The 19,342-nt window shown below is 42.9% G+C and overlaps 2 protein-coding genes across 5 annotated transcripts in view; one reads left to right on the forward strand and one right to left on the reverse strand.

The window, feature by feature from the left end:
- The window catches only part of pappa2 (pappalysin 2), a 51,276-nt gene extending 44,525 nt beyond the window's left edge, over positions 1 to 6,751 (forward strand). Inside the window, exons 26-27 of the mRNA XM_037459094.2 lie at positions 3,701 to 3,799; positions 5,794 to 6,751. Coding sequence (XP_037314991.2) covers positions 3,701 to 3,799; positions 5,794 to 5,889 — 195 coding nt within the window. The 3' untranslated portion in view covers positions 5,890 to 6,751. The remainder of the gene's footprint in view (positions 1 to 3,700; positions 3,800 to 5,793) is intronic.
- Positions 6,752 to 7,689: 938 nt separating this feature from the next.
- astn1 (astrotactin 1) overlaps positions 7,690 to 19,342 on the reverse strand; it is a 302,720-nt gene continuing 291,067 nt past the window's right edge. For all 4 annotated transcript variants that reach the window (XM_037457170.2, XM_037457168.2, XM_037457167.2 and 1 more), the window contains exons 21-24: positions 18,812 to 18,947; positions 16,777 to 16,877; positions 15,770 to 15,953; positions 7,690 to 10,235 (exon numbers count right to left, since the gene is read on the reverse strand). In XM_037457170.2, coding sequence (XP_037313067.2) covers positions 9,998 to 10,235; positions 15,770 to 15,953; positions 16,777 to 16,877; positions 18,812 to 18,947 — 659 coding nt within the window. In that variant the 3' untranslated portion in view covers positions 7,690 to 9,997. The remainder of the gene's footprint in view (positions 10,236 to 15,769; positions 15,954 to 16,776; positions 16,878 to 18,811; positions 18,948 to 19,342) is intronic.

Below are 19,342 nucleotides of genomic sequence, written 5' to 3' on the forward strand. Positions count from 1 at the left end.
TGCTCTAGCACAACTTTAGATCTAAGTGATTATTCAATATCCTCACATTTACATGTATTGTTTTTTTATCGGGATTAAAATTTAGTTTAAAATGATCGCTGCTCAGTAATATTCTACAGTGACGGTAAAGTATCTAAAATCATTCACCCAGAGAGTCCTTACTTGGCATTTATCGCTTGGGTTCAAAACTACTGGAACTATTGATGGAACACATAAACTGTTGATGTCTCACGGTATTCCAATATGCCTCCGACCTGCCAGCACTACATTTTCCCCTTCCACCTCTCCGTGAAAGTTGCGAGGCAAAACAGTTGCTTCTGACTCGCTTCTCCATGACAACACTGTAAATTATACCAGACCACAAGTGCTGCAAAGTCCACTATGCCAGATCTTATCCAGATGCAATGGCTCCCATCATTATCTTAGTCTGCCTCTCTTCCTATTCCTTCATAATAGCCAGTGGACAAAGAGTTTGAAGTCAGCTCAGGCACTTCATCACACCGTATCCAACTGGCCTGTTGAAACTGTGCTAGTTACATATACCTCATAGCTTGCATCCTTGACCACCTGCTGGGTTTTCTTAGAATGTTCTCTGCATGATTAAAATGCTTGCTGAAGAAAGAATTAGATCCGGGTCGGTCAAAGCCAATTAAACGCATCAAGTCATGCATCACTCATTTAGGCAAAGAGGACATTAACAATTTCAAACAGTTGGTTGTTGGACGCTGTGTTAATCCCCTTGATCACATCAGCCATACTGTGTAGTCTGAAAAAAGTCTTGTTTCTACCACTATGGTTCTAAAGGACACTGTGGGAACTGTCCAAAAGGCCAACAGCGAATGAACAATCTATCGACACAGGAAACAACACCTGAAAACCTTCAGGACTATTCTTTTTTTTCTATGCATGGCTCATGACTCGTTGATGAAAGACAATCCAAACCAAACAAAATTAACACAAGTATTCTTTGTAGACTAAAGGCTGCCTTAATATTGTTTTTTCAGATACGTGTTGGACAGCAGCATAATATGATGTACTTTAATTACATTTACAGAAATTTACAGTAAAGCGGTGTAAACTTTACGCCCCTCTCCACACACTTTCTCCGATTTTGGAGAACAGACCTTGCCATCCCACAAAAAGTCAAGGATCAATGATCAGCCTAGATCACGTATGTCAAACCTGTGGCCCACGGGTCAAATCAGTGCGGCCTGCCGCCGGATGACTTTGCTTTGGTGTCATTTCATATGGATGAAGTGTTCTGTACGGCACCCGCCAGTCGGATCGTCAGCGCCACGCTCCCTATGATTTTACAGGTCGGGCCCGCTTTCGATCAAAGTAAGCAGTATCTGGCCCGAACCTGAAATGATGGAAACATATTAGATGAAATGACAGATTTCATTCAACTTTAGCCTCTTTAGTTGTTCTGGAGAGCGCGTGGTTTGCTTTTGAATGATTCATCCCCAGCTAACCATCCACTCTGGATATTCATTGTCTCATTCATCCTCCAGTCCCACCATGTTCAAGATTAATACGGTGAACATTATATGTGCTGTTCTGGGTTTTTCTTGGAGCCTTCTTGAATCTTCCAGTCGGACAGTGATTTCTCAGGAGGTAACCACTGGGAAAAGTGTGATCGTAGCTGCTCCTGGAAACCACGGTACACAGGCCTAACAGACAGTCCAGTATCTATAAACCCCTTTTCTACGAGGAGCTTTACTTCTTGTTCGAGCGGTTAGCCATTACTTATGGCATCGGGCACTATGACTTGAGCTCAGTGCAGTTTGAGGGAACATCTGCACGACCGTATTCCCACACAACAAAATTGAGCAATCAACCCAGTTGTGTTAGCTCACTCCTTGATGCGTTTGAGGAGGCTTAAGGTTCACAAGTGGAAAGGTCCAGCACGCTTGACCCTGCACTCCAACGACTGCATGCATTCCACTGGCAGGAGGACACACAGTCAGCCATTTTCTGGAAAACATGAGGTAGAGGTTGTTCTTTCTTTAAACTGGGGTTTAACAGATGACTTGCTGACATATAATGCTTTAATATGGAAGTGCAAGCACCGAATGTTGGCAGTTTTCTGGCAGACAGGGGCATTTTGAAGTGCAGGAACCAAACTTGTGTGAGGACGTGAACTTGAGTCATCTGATTATTCACAGACTTTGGTAGTAACCTGATTACTTAAAGGTTCATATGAGATCATCAAGGTTAAGAGTATGAACGGAAACCCATCCATCTTTGAGATACTTAGTCGCTTGGCACATTAACACTTGATCAGATGTATTAACCCTTTTAATACATGAACTTGCATGATATCGATCCGGAATTAGGAAAATATCGTGTGGTCAGATTGCATTGAGATGAACAGCAAAATCCCAACTTGTTGCTGCGCATCGCTGTGCCAGCAGGCAGTTTGTGCTCTCGCTGCGTCATCAGTCGAACCACACCATGAATATTCTAAACACCTTTAACAAGCAGGATAGCGTTAATGTCACACCAGTTAACATGGTTCTTCTATTCTACAACAACTTATAATTGACTTCAGACCTGTGATAGGTGATAAGATTCAAAAGAAAAACACAGACAAGAAAACTGGACTTTCTCCCTTTCTTCCTTTTCAATTGTGCAAATTCAAAAAGAGAACAATCCACCAAAACGTTTTCAGAAATCTCTCAGTAAGAGAAGCGAGAAGAGGGAAATCATAAAATGCCTGTATTTAAAAGATCCATACAGGTACTTGGTGGGAAGGGGAAAATGAATATGTTTTTTTTCTAACATTCTGATGAAGAGCTTTGCTGGTGCTGACGACAGCACGGGCTCCCTGAGAACCAGCCAATGCTAACAGGTGGAGTATTTATGTTAGCATGGTGTGGGGGTTGGCTGCTGCTGCGGCTGCTCTCTTTTACGCTGATTTGAAGGGAGTAACTGTGTATTGGTAATACACCTTTTATTTACCCATTAGGGGAATAAGGTAGGCAGCCAACACTGGCTGCTTTATTACTCTTCACAGGTCAGTGCGTTTGTGTTGAGAGTAAGATATATGTTGCCTGGAAGGGAATGTAAATAATAATTAACCTCAACGTGAGCCCTGACCTCAGCATAGACCTCATGTGGGCAAAGTGTTGGGTCCGCCAATTGAAACAGTCTTCATCAAGGAAAGACGTTCATATGAAATGGAGATCAAACCCACAACAGAGCTCACCTACAGAAATATGTACCATTCAAATAAATTGAACAGCAGGCTCGGCCAGTGTGCATTTTGCCTGACTCTCCGAGACTGTAAAGGTCATTTTAAGATGGATGCGCTATTAGATTTAGGTGAGCCCAGGGGGGGGGCAATCAGCCGAGCCAATAGAAAGCCGATGACTTCAGAGGTGGCATCGTGGCTGATTTGTTCAGCCTCTTCCACTCCCTGCATGCAACCAGTCCAGACGTGACTGGCCCATATCACCTGGACTGAAAACATGAACTCGGCCTGCATGTGAACTCGGCCTCTCTCATTGGCTGCCTAGAAAACTGTGTCAATCCAATTAGTCAATTATTCATCCATTAAGTGTTTATTTAGATTTGTTTTTATGGACATTTGCTGCAAACAAAATCAAAGAATGTCCCGAATCATTTTTCCCGGGATAGATGATTGATGGCGTATCGCAGAGAGCACTAACGCTGTTTCTTGTTTATAACTTGTCTCTAGCCTTTCGGGGGCGACGGCTGGTGCGACACCATCAACAACCGGGCCTACTGCCAGTATGATGGAGGAGACTGCTGCCCATCCACACTCTCCACCAAGAAGGTACACAGCGCCACACCTCCCCTCCCCCGTCCGCCGTATTTACACACCAACAGAGAGATTCATTTCCACCTCTTACCATACCATCTTTTTTGGTTTTTAAAAATCCTTTTGGGGCTTTCAGAAAATAGGATACAACTTCACAATATCGGTCTGCTTTAGTTTAAAAGGCAGCAAAGCGTTGTTTGGCCGGCCACAGGTCTCGCGTCTTGCAATTGAGATGCAGCCTGGAGGCCGGGACCGGGACTCAAAGCCAGATTCTTCCTGTTTACTGTAGTAGAAACCTGTGTCTCTTGGCAGGAGCCTTGCGCCGCTACGCAAGAGACGTCCACCTAGCAAACAAACACGAATCCCTGCTACTTTCCCCTCTCTCCTGTTAACGACTGCGCCTATTTAGTCCCCCTCATCCATGCTTAAAACAACAGAGGAGACTTGTGCTTTGTAAACAAGCCGGTTTCCCCCCGCGGCGCGCTGCCGCGCGCCTTCCCACCTCCCGCACTGAGGGGTTCGGGGCGTCAGAGCACTTGCCAAGATCCCTGCGTTTGAACACACTTAGCTCAATATGTCGGATGAGATTTTCTCCTGTTGATCACTTCATTGCAGCAGCTTCTCGGTGGGGATGAGACATGACTTTGTCTGCAATGAAGGCCTGCAAACCTTATCAGTTTGAATAATACCTCGAGCATCTCCGTGTTCATCCGTCTGAGCACATGCTTCACCCCACCGTGCACACCGCAGGTGCAAATGCGCCTCGTTACACTAATTGCCGGCAACGTTTGCTGTGTATGTCGAGCGGCTAAGAGAGACGGTAGGAATAATGATGAGAAAGCCTGAAGGTAGAGTGGTGGAAATCAGGCTGCTTAGTCCCTCAACTGCTTCTACATACTGCTTTTTTCAGCAGATTCAGTTGGGATTCAGTTGTTGGCCAAGAGAGGAGAAAACTCCAGAAGGGTCGCAGCTCCTGCACCATCTACGGAAACACACAATCTCGCTTCGCTCGGTAGTGGGAGCAGGAAAGAGCGAGCAAAAGGAAAAACAAGGAGGACAAATAGTACAAATGTAGCCAGAGGACTGCTTTGGTCTCTCTCTCTCCTCTCTGCGCCCGCTTCGATGAATCAAAAGGATAAGGAAACATTTGATGGCCCCAGAAATTCCTCTTCAAATGGGATGCTGGTGTTTTTAAAGTGAAACCTCGGTCCTTTCTGCCCAGAGTCCTCCGGGTGGCAGCGGAAGGCCGACCGGCTCGCCTCCCTCACCTCACTCACACTACTCCATATTTGTCTCTGCGTGCCTCCCACACTCTCCATACACTTCTCCACCTTTCTCTCCCCCGGCCTCCTTCCTCCCCTCCGGGAGTGAATGTTTACATTAGTTGCAACAGACTGCTTCTCAGGGCACCAGGGTTTATTTTGCAACCTGTGGTGATGGCTCACTCTCTCGACCAGCGCCTCTCGCTGTTGATTCTTAACATGTGTCCGTCTGCTCACCTCTGCTGCTCCCCCTCATTCGCAGGGCAGGTTGAACCATTTGACATCATATGTTTTATTGGCCGGCGGAGGGCTGTTGGAGTGCTCTTTGAAACACAACAAGTCCGCTAAGACCGCCGCTCGGGTTACTGAGCGGCGCTTTAGCTTTCAGCGCTAACGCCATGCCAGAAGCCAAGGACGGCGTACACAAGTCCTCGGGGTCGGTTTGGAGCAAAAATCTTTCTTTTCTTTCTTTTTTTTCTACCGTCTGTTTTTGTCATTCCGAGCCGAGGTCTCTACCACGGCTGACATTTTACAGCCCTGTGGGGAAGGACTTCTGAACTAGTGCATTTTTTTGCGAGGCTGCTCTCACTGAGAGCCCTGATGTAATAATTCTTCTCCGTCCTTCGCTTTGTTCCACTGACTCACACAATAACAGTAGGCCAAATGTATACACACGCATGTACGTACATACATACGGTACACACACATATATATATATATATATGTATATATTGTGCCTGTTTGCAGGTCATTCAGTTCGGAGCGGACTGCGACCAGGACGAGTGCACTTGCCGTGATCCAGACGCCGAAGAGAATAAGAGCAGAACCAAGGACTCGGGATGAAAGTGGCTGTCAAACAGAGTCCAACCACAGACTGCACATTGCAACACACAAACAACAAAACCCCCTTTTTTTACTTTACACAATAAAAGCCTTTTTTATTTCATCCTGAGTGGGCAGGCTGTTTGATAGCTCCACATATGGGTTTATGAAAACGTGATCCCCTCCTGCACAAATACCCACCTGTAAACACATTGTTTTCTTTTTCCTGTGTAGAAGACTGTGTTTTGAAAAGGAAACACCAAGTTAATATGGATAGGAAAATGACTCACCAAAAAACCTCAGCTAAGCCAAATCACTTCAGTCGAGTTGGAAGCTTTACGAAAACAAAAGAAAAATCCTCCTTCATCAGGATGTAAAAGGATCCATAGCTGTTAAGAATAACATGCATAGACTAATATATTTGTATCACCTAACATATCTCCGGATCACGTTATTAGTCAACACTATTTATACCACAGATCTAGTAACACATCGCACCATTTTGCATTTGTAGCAAACATGTATTTTTCTGTATGTACGCGTCATTCAACTTTTTTGGAATCACTTAAATGTGACACTGTGTCAGAATGATTGGATTTACTCTGAAAAAAAGATGCACTTGATATTCCACTGTCGTGATTCAGAAAAAGAGGTTCCTCGTTAAGACAAATAAAAAATGGAGATTAAAAAAAGCCTTTTGGAAGGGCGGGGCGTTTCTTTTACTCAACCTGGACTCGTCTCCTGCTTGCATGCATGTATGTCAGGTAGGCCAGAAATCATAAAGTACCACATGTTGTGTCTATTAAAAAAGAAATATAAGAATTTATAATCATGTTCTTTGTGATGTTTTACTAATATGAAATAAATAGCAACTTTATATCGACCCTCATGAAGTCTTGATTGATTCATGCAGATTAACAGAGGACGTGTTATTTTTGGCAGTTCCATGCAAAAAGCATTTTTATATAAAAGTTCTACATTGCTACACACACCAACACATTTGGGTGATGCCCTTTATATTATTTTATTACAACAATTTAAAATGCAGGAAGTATAAAAATGCCCACTACTGATTGTTGATTGCACTTGTTTGTGGACAGTTTAAATAATCCATTTTTCTAAGAGAGAGGAGCTCATGGCTGTACATTTCTTGAGGACCTTCGCGGTGCTCAAAGGGAAATAATAATCTTAATGATTTGGCAAAATGAAATGTGGTCACAAACAGGTCACAAATGAGGATTATTGTCTCAGGAACCAATAATCATAAATGTATCTGTCTTCCTGGTCCAGGGAGACAGATGCACTCAGAGCCCATCCTTACAATAATAACACAACTGGCTGGCATTTCCACGATGTTGCACTTTTATTTTTCTCACAAATTGATAAGATTGACTAAATAATCACCTAAAATGTGGATTTGTTTGGTCATAAATTTGCCAATTGATGTTTCTTGACATTGACAGTCCGTCCCTATATTAGTCCTTTGGATATCATTTTATTTCTGAGATGAATTGCCATGTTTGTTGCTGCCATTAAAGTTAAGCATCATGTTGTTAAAGTGTGGACCTTGGGGTCCTCTTACAGCATATACCAATATCCCCACATTAAAAATCAATACATCATTTTTTACTACCATGTCATTTGCAAGTGTTTGATTATAAATAGAGATAAAAAGGCATTCACTTTTGTTTTATTTATGCAGTTCAAGTGTTGACATTAGAGCTCAGCTGGTGTTGTCAGGAGGAAATGTGTCCACCCCAATGAAATCTATCCGACGTTTCAAGTAATGCGAGAGCATAGAAAACAACGATCACAAACACCTTTCGTAACATTTTCTTTATTGTCCTTTGAAATAGCAAAGTTCAATGTGAAAAAGTGAAGTTTATGATCGCTACAGACATTATAGACAAAATATTATCATGCAGATATTGGTTGGTTCACATTTCCTAAAGGTCTCCTTCTTGTTGCATCGAACGTCCAAGTGAAATTCTTTGAAAAATTCCTTTGCCCTTCACGTCACAACTTTAATCAATTATCCAACTGCTACGCTACACAACAGATATAACAAGACCATATTGTGTCTTCTGAAGAACAAAGAAATGTAAAATACACATCAATACAGAAGAAAAACACTGTACTGCGCTTATAATGTGATGTATTCATGAATACTCGGCTGCCTATACAAAAATCTACAAGTGTTCATTTTAGTATTCACATAAGATTTGTTAAAAACCAACAGCGAATGTACAATTTGCATTTCTTCAACATTAAGCCCAAACATGGCCACTGCACAAGGATACTATAATAACAATAACAGAGGCCATGCAAAAGTCAACAACATATTAACAATAAAAGCGCACTATTATTGGAAAGACAGTATTGCATTAAGTTTTAATACACAGAGAAGCAGTTAAAACATTAAAGCAGAACTTTGGTAGTTTTCAAATTAGACCCGATTTTCAGAGGTTTTTGTGTAAAAAATGTTGGTTCTTCTGCTTTTTCTTTTTCTGCTCGCTTTAAATTAATCGTTAAAACTGCCACCGCACCTAAGGTAGAGATCACAAACGACCACTAATAAGTGCAAACGTTTAGGGTTGCTATTGTATTGATAGGATTGTGAAAAAAAACTGAATTTCTGCTGTTTTAGGGGAGAGAAATTGTCCTCTAACAGCAAAAAAACATTGGAAAATAGAGTGGAGTCTGAAAAGTAAAAAAAACCCTCTTAGACATTTGTAGTTTAAATACAGAAAGTCCCTCTCTGAAGGTTGTGAGTGAAGAAGGAAAATACGGTCTAATGTTGTGGCAGGTTTTATTTAAAATGCAGAGAAAGTGAACTCATCTCGTCAGTATATCTCCGTTAGAACAGCTTGGTTTACAGAGGCAAACATTCAACAGTACATTCAGCAGGATACATCGCTAAAACCTCATGACGATGCTATGTACAAGGTCGATGCTACTAAAATAACCGCCAGCTGGCTATATATTTGTTATTCTAGATATAGCTCTCTCTCTTTTCTCTGCCTCACCTTTCTCACAGAAACGTTTCTGTCGCTACAAGACTTTTCCTAAAACATGTAGCCGCTGGAATGACAAAACCCGGCTTGTGGGTACTACTTTGAGGCCGACTTCATGTGGAAATATGTAAAAATGACAAGTGAAAACATCGCAAAGCTGAGATACATGTGACACCTTCATCAGCCCAGTGTGTGGTTACTTCTGATAAATGCCAGAAATGTGGACCGATGGAGGGAATGTCTCGGTAAAACTGAAGCTATGATGAATCTTTTTTTTCATTTCCTCTTCAACACAAAACAGCGACCAAGTTAGAAGTTGGCTAATATTTTTTCGGCCTGCATCAGTAATTTGTATGCGATTATTTTTTACATTTTACGACGTGACTAAACGTTGTATTTAATAAGTAAGGTTACTGCAACAAAAAGGTTAAAAAAAGAACATCTTGAGTCAGCAAAGAAATACAATGAAATAAAATGCATGTTTTGTTCTCGTTTTTTTAAGATAATTGCATTTAATGTCAACAGAGCAGTAAGATTGATGTTTTCCGGTCATTCTGCAAGAAATCAAAAATCTCTTGGCACGACGAGGTGCAAAAGGTGTCTCGGTTACTGAAATGATTTCTGATCCATTCTGCTTGAGGTCAGTCAATTGCTGCTTTGCAACATTTTGCACTAAACGTCAAGTACAGATTTGACGTACTTCAAAAGCTAATCTTGTAAAAAAGGACAGCCGTGGCCATGTAAGGTCCTGGCCGACCACCACAAGAAGGTCTGGTGTCGTACCTTTGGATCCTAAACGTCATGACGAGGGAAAACACGAAGCACCCACTGAATCATCATCATCATCAATCACAGTGAGTGAGGAATGGACTTCAGAATAGCTCGAAGAGCTGTGGATCCACCAATCCGCTGTGTATTGGACGGTCATGTGACTCATCGTTTCATTGCATTTACCAATAACGTGGGGAAGCTAAAAAGAACGGTTGGCATTTCAAGTCATTTGATTATGACACCATCAATGCACATAGCTCAAACAAACGTAAAACCTGCATTTCATTCGCTGGGTATGACTCTCCCACATTCCTACTCATCCAAACCGAAAACCTGGAATCACTTCACAGCTCCTTGGGCTCGCCGTAGTCGTTGTACATGACGGTGAGCGTCTGCTCGTCACAGGCCTTGTGCACGTCCTGGCCCATGTTGGACCAGTTCAACCCGAAAGCCTTGGTGTCGGTGTAGCGGCAGGACAGGAACTTGAGGGACATCCTGCGGAGGCCGATCTTCTGCTCCTGAAGGAGGCCTTTACACCACGGAGACAGGTCATTGAGCTGGGAGAGGATGAGGCCGGCCTTCCTGTTGGAGCAGTGGGGGAATATGTGAAGCGTGTCTTTGCCCCCACAGAGATATTATTCAAACACAAATAGAACAAAGACAACATACGCATACATTTCATATTGTTTTTTAAAACAATTTCACAAATGATTATATGGTTATGCACTTTATATCATATAAAGTGCCAAAAACATGTCTCTAAACACAAGTGCACAAACAAGCATATCTTGGATTGAGGGAGAGCACCAAAATCACACTTGTATCAGCTGATCAGAATTCATCCTTCACAGTCATTCACATCCGATTATTTTTCTTTTTTTTACAGTATTCACTGGACCACAAGACCCATGGTTTAATGCTATAATGGTTGACAGACAATTACATTTTTAGATGTGATGGAAATGTTGTCCCCTAGTTAGCAGGGCTGCTAGCGTGCCCATTGCTGTATCGCTGCATACAAGCACATATCAATGTTCTTTCCTGCTTTCTCTGTAGGGTTTGTAACTTTATTTGAAGAATTACTGAAAAACCAAATCAAGTTTACAATTTGTTTTAGTTGATACGGTAGTCACAGTGACTACAAAAAAAAAAGCCCAGCGCTGTGGATGCTGCATCGATCTGAACGTTCTGTTCCACCTGTGCTCAGTTAGTGAGTCGCACTGAGGCTCTGCTGTGGTTTTAGAGACATCACATGTACCACCGCTTCCAGTGGAGGGACTATTTGAGGCATGAACTTGTTCTTTTGGCCAAACATAATGCGCCATAATGCACCAACGTTCACATAAATACACAGGGACAGTGAACGCAATAAATAATCATTAAGCCAGATGCAGCCGGTTTGTTCCTCGGCGTGTAATCCTGTCAAATGTTTGTCTGCAGCGACGGAAGATTTCATTCATTCCAAACACACTTTCTCCTCATTGCTCAGCCAAACCCGACCTTCTACAGAACGCCGTCCCGGTTCTGCCAAGCCACAAGTCTGCTGGACGCACCAGAGTCAGCGGAGCCTCGGCACATATCTGCCGATGAACTGATGACACATTCAGTACGCGCCAGTTAGAGGGAATTCAGGACCAGTTCACCCATACTGATGAACAAAGAGCTATGTGTGTTTACCGCTTCGTCGTAGTTTGGAGTGCAAAACCACTCACAGTGAATTCACAATGTTCTGCTGATCATCACTCACCTGGTAGGAGGGAGGCGCATGCGAAGATGATGGTGACTGGCATGCAAACGTTGATGGCTAGGTGGGAATGATGAAAGCAGAGATGACTGACAGGGGAGATGAAGCTTTGGGCGTAATGGAGCTGATGAGGTGGGAACGTTCATGGGCGATCTTATTGAAGTGAATGATGGTGGGAGAGATGAAAAAACATGCTTTGGTTCAAAGCTTTTGACATTCAGCAGCAACAGGCAATGAAGACCATGTCATACGACCACAAGCCCCGAAAAAGCTTATCAAAGATCATATTGTTTCACTGTTGTATTGACGTCAAGAATGAATGGTCTCAGTTTTTTTGTTGTGTTTTTTTTTTTGAACAGACTTTTGATCATTTACCTTACTGACCCCAGCTGTGATAGGATCAAAAGCTGCCGAAGAGTCACTTAATGGACCTTGAGGTGAGATCGCTGTCTTACCTGACGGCCATGATATGCTCTAAAACAGCAAATACATGAGCTACTTCTGCGGGGTACAGTTTGGCAGTAAACACACTTATGTCATTGAACAGTGTGTCACATGTGTCAGTGAGTACTAAGTCCACAAGTTAACTCTCATCTTCCGCTAAATCCTTATTGTCCTGTATGCGTTTGCAGTACTTTTTTGTCTATTAGGGTAACCAAACCAAACCAAACTCCCTTTAACATTTACATTTTTAAACGCCACTAATCACAACAGATGGTAAGAGCAGAGAAGAGTAAAAACCTTTTTTACATTCCCTTGAGGATGCTTAAAGTTTGCATTCCTAGACTGTTCTGGGATTGTGGTGAAAGCAACTAATCTAGCAGAGATGTGCACTCTGAACGCACCTTTTGTACTTTAATAAGGTGCACATGTTCCACGCTTGGTATCCAAATCTTTATCCTAAAGGAAAAACAATTGGTCTTGTATTGGTCTTTTCTCTGCAGCGAACAGATATCGTCTTGTCAAACAAATATTTGTCATTTTGTTTTGATGATTGTGATTCTCTTTTAACTTGAAGTTGCCACTGACCCGACCCACTGTAACAATAGAGACAGCGTGTGGTTTGTGGCTTCATCTCCTGTCTCATTCGGACTCTGAGTCCGCTGCTCCGTATACATACCACACATAACCACATATCCCACTATGTGTTAATGTTATTTCTGCATGCCACAATGAGCCACCATTCCTTTTTTATCTCACTGCCTTATTTTGGCATGTGTCCCGGTTTGGGTTTGTTTCCTGTTTTATTGTGTACTTTCCTGCCTCTAGTGTCCCTGGGGTTAGCTTCACTTCCTGTCCTGTGATTGTCTGCAGTGTCCATGATTGTTTCCACCTGTGTCCAATCACCTGCACCTCCCCCGTGTATTTGAGCCCTGTGTGTCTCTTGTCCCTGGTCACATTGTCCGAATGCCGTCGTGAATGCACGTTGCATGACTACCCTGCCTGAGGGTCTTCGGTTTTTGGTTTTGATCAAATTCCTTTGAACTCTGCATTTGAGTCCTGCTTCCTGCTTCTGCCTACACCCGCTCGGGACAGCATGGCGGGATGAGGAGTTACTGAATTGTTTTTGTACTTTGAATCTCATGCGCACATATGGGCACTGAGCGTGACGGCTTCCCCTTTGCAAACGGATTGCAGAGAGAGAAACAACAACAACGGCGATGATGTCAGTCTTCTCCGTCTGCAGACTGGAGCGCTTGTGCTGCGCTGTCATTCATATCATTCTTCTGAAACCTCTTTATGCACCTGATATTTTGCCACATATTTTAGTGGTTTATTTTAGTAGTTATTTTGATTTTTTTAGAAAAGCAGGGGAACGTTTCACCCTCTCCAAATAGCAACGGTTGTTACCATTTAAATCCCTGTGTGTGTGTGTGTGTGTGTGTGTGTGGGTGTGTGTGTGTGTGTATGTGAGTGGAAAAGTGGTCTCCAAGAAACAAAACGAGGAATACTATCCCTCATAAGCCTTTGTGTGGTTTCCCCTATGCACGTGCAACCAGGCATGCAGATAATAAACAACAGACTGTATACATAGTCGTTTTCACACTCGAGGGCATGTATTAGCATGGCGAGGTGCACGGTATGCATGCAAACACAAACACACACACACACACACACCATGTAGATCAGCCCCACGACAAACAGAACGTGGACCCGGACTCAGCCAGGGTAGACTTCATGGAGTAGTGCTTTGCATGTTGTGTCTGATGTTAATATCTAGAATCATGGTCACTTTAATTGGACACCACATATATCTAAACAAGGTTAAAACATTTTCTACGAAATTCAGAAGAACAAAACATGAAATGAAGATAGAATGATTTAAAGCAACTACAAATCCATCCAATAAAATGGTCCCTGTAAAATATGATCTAAAGCAATGATTATATGTAGTCATCACGTATCCTCCTTGTACAAAGGTTGGAGATATATCCTACAAAATGTTTACTGTTTATCACGTGAATTCATAAAAAAAAACGTCACGAGGCCTTACAGCCCTCAGCCTGCTGGGTAACGATAGACGACTTCCAGCTCTTTCCTCACTGCCAACTGCCCACATGCGTCCTATTTTTTTTGATAACTCGGCCAAAGAAAACACGTTTTTGCGTCCTTCCCTCACCTTGGATGCCCTTCTCTCCGCTGCTTTTACAGGTCTGAGGTGCACGTGATTGATGCAACATGGACCACCGCTCCCTTTCTCAGTAGAAAATAACACATCAGAAGCAACTCCCTCAATTACATCAACTCTTTCCATCTCAGATTGTATTAAAAACAACCTTTGTTTGGGAAGCCCACAGACGCAGAGGGAAACGGAGGAAGGAGCCTTGGATAATCAGTTTCACCTGTCAAAGTGAGAGCATGAACCACACACTGGACACATGGCTCTGTTTATCAAACATTAAGCTACAATTATACATTACACTCGGTGGTTTTTTGGGGCAGGGGGAATGGGGGGGGGGTGTTTGTGCAAATTGCCCCGGTGATGTCACAGAGTGTACGCACACCACGGCAGACAATCAAAGAGAGCGCTTTGACGGGCCAGTCCCAGCTCTCTCTCTCTCTCTCTCTCTCTCTCTCTCTCTCTCTCTCTCTCTCTCTCTGTGTGTGTGAGCCTCCGGAGGGACTGTTTGAATCTGAGAGTATTTACAACAAATTGCAGATATGATTGAAACTCATCAGAAAGAAAGGCTTTGGCTCAATACTCAATAATACCGTAGGATTGTGCTTTTTAGGGTTTGGTTTTTTTTTTATTTGGCGTGTGGTTTTTAACACAAAGGGTTGCCCCCCTTGGTAATGGCCTACCTTTCCTTCCCACAATTGTGTTCAATTGTGTTTTATGCCTAGTTTTACTGCTTTAAGAGGGTATTCAGGCCTAAGGGGCCTCACCCAGCCACAGCCAACAAGTCGGTCCGCTACAGGCATTTGGTAGGCAAGTTAGTTCTATTTCATTTTCTACTAACCGCCAGGGGCAATGCTCAACACTGGATTATCTTATCTGTCCTGGCCTTGCGAGGTCGAGTCTTGGTTTGTATTTGAATAGTCAAAATTGATTAGGAAGGTTCCTAACTGAGTGAAATTTTCCAGAAGCAGTGTAAGTGGCCACCATGATAAGAGCTGCTTGAATGCTCTAAATGCTGAGGGAAGGAGCTTCCCTACTTAGCTCCTTTAGCACAGGAACCACTGGACCATCCTTTACTAAAGGAAAAGAGATAACTCCGTCCCTCTGGGTCATCTTTGGAGAAATTGTAGTTTCGCCGCTGCCTCCTCATGAATTCCGCTACCGCTCTAACATTTCCTGCCATACTTGATTGGAAAGCAGTTGTTTCACAGACAACATCAAAGGGGGCACCAGATTAGTGGAACATGTTCAAATGTTAAGAGTTTCAAAGGAGTGAACTGAAGTCTAAACCTTTCCTATGGCCTGTGTGAGTTGTCCCACATGTAGTATATGAAATTGCTGGTGACTATTTCAGTTCCATACAGGCCCTGAATTGACCTTTAAAGTGGTGTTCACACCGAACAGAGGAAGACTCTTTTGTCCAGTTGCCACTTTTCTAATTTGGCAGGCCGGGCTGTTCTGTCATTGTTTAAAGGTCAGCACGACAGATTACCCTTTCAATGTGGGAGGGCAACTTATCACTGGAGTAGGCACACGCGCTCACATTGAAATTTCTGAGACGGATTACGGTCAACGCGTCGGTACAGTGGCTCAGACTCTATTCTGTCAACCTGACTCGGGAGCACAGCTATGGAGCAATCGTGATTCAGCCCCAGTAAAAGGGGTTTATTTTTTACACGGTCAAATGTAGATCAAATGGGGCGTCAAGGATTAACGGGTCCTGGTCAGGGGTGTTGATGGGAAACTCCCTACCTGGGTCCCAGCTCATCCTCACACCTCCAGGTGAATTCCCCAAAGCTCTCGTAGCGCTGGTTGTAGTGGTAGAGCACGCGGTGCAGCGTGGGAGCGCCCAGGTCCATCAGAGTGTTGTAGGCCGTCTGCTGCTCCTTCCCACTGGTGTAGCCATTGAATAGGTTGTAGATCTTGTCGGCTATTTCTGCAAAAGGGCAAACATCTATGGTCACAGGGCCAAGTGGCGGTTGGTTTGTGCTAGTGAAGCATCTAATTAATATTGTCATTATTGATTTATTTTCCAATGAATATAGTCCATTCATTAAAATGAAAGAAACAGAATAACGACTGATGCAATTTTCAAGCCCAGGTTGATGTGTATGATCTTTCCTTCAGCTTTTTATACTGCAGCCTCACTTTGCCTTTTAGATCAATAACACAGATGTGCTTCTACATGCACATCCAGATATTTACGACATTTAAAAACAAATAATTGTTAACTGAAATGGTCATTTTTTTCTGGAACACCAGGGAGCCATAATCACGTCTCTGTTGTACATCTCGCGCTGGATCAGACAAGAGTTACACGTTCAACATTTCTTTGACTACATGGAATAACAATTTTTCTCTGTCAATATCCTCATGGAAATGTGGTTTACAATGTCCGTAATCAGTCATATCCCAGAGGGGGAAACTCTCCCTGTGACTTTATGACTCGCTCTATGAACGGATCTTCAACATCTGTTTTGTGAGGTCTTAAAAATATAACTACTAACACAGGGAAACAAGGTCTGTCTTTTGAGTTAGCTACTTTTATATTTGCTTTCTAGAAAATTGAGAAACATTATCTCCCTAATTTCTGACCATCAATCAGTCTATAAATCCAATTGTCCAATCCACCCAAATGCAACCAAATGTAGATGTTAAAGCACATGTGCACTGAAATTCATCCCAGTGAGACACCTGCATATCACCGCCCCTCGAGGCGATTTCCCTTCCTCCACTTCGGCCTGCGTCTCTTTCCTCACCTTGTGCTTTGACGTCATCCACAGTTGGACACGGCGTTTTGATGGTGACCTCACTTGGATTGGAACGGCGCCCTGTGTTGTCTACCGCCCACAGCCGGAACCTACACACGTGTGAACGCAGAACGATTAGAAAGTATTTATTGCAAATCGTAGGTGATTAATGTTAAATCTGTGGTCATATACTGTAGATCCTCCCCAAATCCCCCCTCCCACCCCACAATGATGAATGTGCCATTCTGGTATCTTATCATTTCATGCAGTTATTGTTTTGAAAAGGCTCTCATTTGGAGAACTTGAATCTTTGACTAGTTCCAGACTGGAAATACGCAGGCTGAAAATCTGTCACTTCACTGAATGAATACCTCCACCTAGTGAGCAAACCACCAACTGCATCCACCTGCACAAACACCCAAAGCCCTGTAAGCGGGGTCTAGAGGGCACGTGTCGCTGCTCGCTCAGCCAACATGTGATCTTCTCTTCTCTCACTCGTTCCCGTTCTTCTTCTGCTTTCTCCGCCCTGAACTTTGCATCCGCTCCTCCCTTTCTTTTGCTTTCTTTCTCCACCTGAAATCGTTTGCATTGTTTCCTCTGTACAAAGTGCTGGCAGCTTCCCTCCTGGCGGGCCGTCAGTTAGATCAGTGTCAGCATGTGCACATGAGCATGGTTGCTGTGGTGATGGGTCCTCGCGCAGGCAGACACACAAACAACACATTTGAATGCACGCTGGAGTAAAACACTGGTTTCTGATTTCTTTTGTCCTATAATGTTATAATATATGTATATACTGTCTGGGTAAAATGTATTTCAGATTTGCCTGATTGAAATTGAACTTACTAATACTAAACCAGAAGCCCACCCTTATCTGGGACACTTACCTTAGTGCCTGGCTCTGACATGACCTTGCTGGGTAAACGTGTCACATCACACAGATGAAGTTAGTACAGTACGTGAGTACTTCTTTGGTAAGCCACATCCACATGTAGAAAATATATTAAACTTTGGAATTGGCCTGTATTTGACCCACTGGCCATGTTTGATTTGAAGTATAATCAAGTTGTATAGAATAAATGAGGTAATTTTAGGTTGTGTATATTTTGGGATCTTAGACTTCATTATTTGGGTTGACACAAAAGAGGTATGATGGTACACTTTCCCCATAGACTGTACATCAGGGGTCCCCAACCTTTTTTGCCTCACAGACCTTTTTCATGTTAAATGATATTTTGTGGACCGGTCTTGAAGGTGTATAAACACGACAAAATAACTGGTACCCGTCAAGTTACTCCCGCCCAAGTGCATAGTCTGCTTTAGGTCCATTTCACTCTAAATGGGGCCGTTCAAGGCCACATCGGGACAAAGACACGGGATCTCAACCTAATGTGTTGCTTTATAGTTGTTAGAAAACACCTTTGATGTATTCTACACTCCTTACTTTGACCTAACTTTAGCTACAGATAGTTTCTGCTGTTTTTGTCAAGTACACATTTAGTCCACAGTACATTGCAAATGCTCTACTGCCAATATTTACAGAATACTGTTTTTGCAGTTTATATACAAGAAATCCGCATACTTTTACTTTCTTAGTTACATCAATCAATCTGTCACTCTGAATGACGCTGACGACTAAACTCCACGCAGAGAAAGCAAATGTTTTCCAGAGATGATTTTTTTGTTGCTTCTTTTCAAGAGCTGTCTCACCACATTCCCAATTACTCTAATCTTTTCCAGCTGTGAGTACAGAAGTTCCTCCATCTCTTCTGCGGATTGTATTGTGGGTCTTTTTAGCAGCCTCACACTCAAAAAATCGTTTTTGGCCTGGATGGTTAATTGCGGGTACATCATTTAGGCACAAACATAATACAAAACTCATAACTTACGTTGTATAGAATTGGAACAATTTAGACATATTTGTGTGAATAATGCAAGGCAGAGATTTGCTTTTTCTTAGATCGAAGCCCATCTGACTTGGGCTGAAGCTTCTTTAAGAACTTCTTTGGATTGAGATCTGGTTACCGAGCATAAAAGGGTGACTCACATATATGTGGCATCAGGCTCCAGGCAGCGGATGATCATGCTGATTGATGAGGACAGCAGGTTGGGGATGTCCCCTAACATCACGCATGGAGACCTGGCCCCAGACAGGATGTCGTCCACGAAGCTCAATAGGGTCTCTGCAGCAGAGAGAGACAGAGACACATTATTGTTGAATCACTAGAGGATGTATGTGTAAATTGAGATGAGACTGCTTGAAATGGAACAATTAGTAGTTTGAGTTGTAAAACAGAACCTGAATACAGATTTCCTGCCTGATTTTTATGTTTTATTTTCTTTTAGGAGTAACTTTTATCGTATAAAGTAACAGGTCATTTAAACGTGACAACGTTTTACCGCATCTCACAAAAGCAGAAGGTAGAGCAAAGGTATATTAGTGTATTTAAACTTATCTCTGAGGGAAGATAAGTGGAGCTCTGCTGAACCTCCCCCTCGCTTACAATCACTGTGAACACTTTCCAAACTGTAGAACACACTTTCCTCCACCACAGCGAAAGGAAAGAAACTTTGAGAA

This window comes from Pungitius pungitius, chromosome 15, assembly GCF_949316345.1.
Source record: "Pungitius pungitius chromosome 15, fPunPun2.1, whole genome shotgun sequence".
Taxonomy (NCBI): Eukaryota; Metazoa; Chordata; class Actinopteri; order Perciformes; family Gasterosteidae; genus Pungitius; species Pungitius pungitius.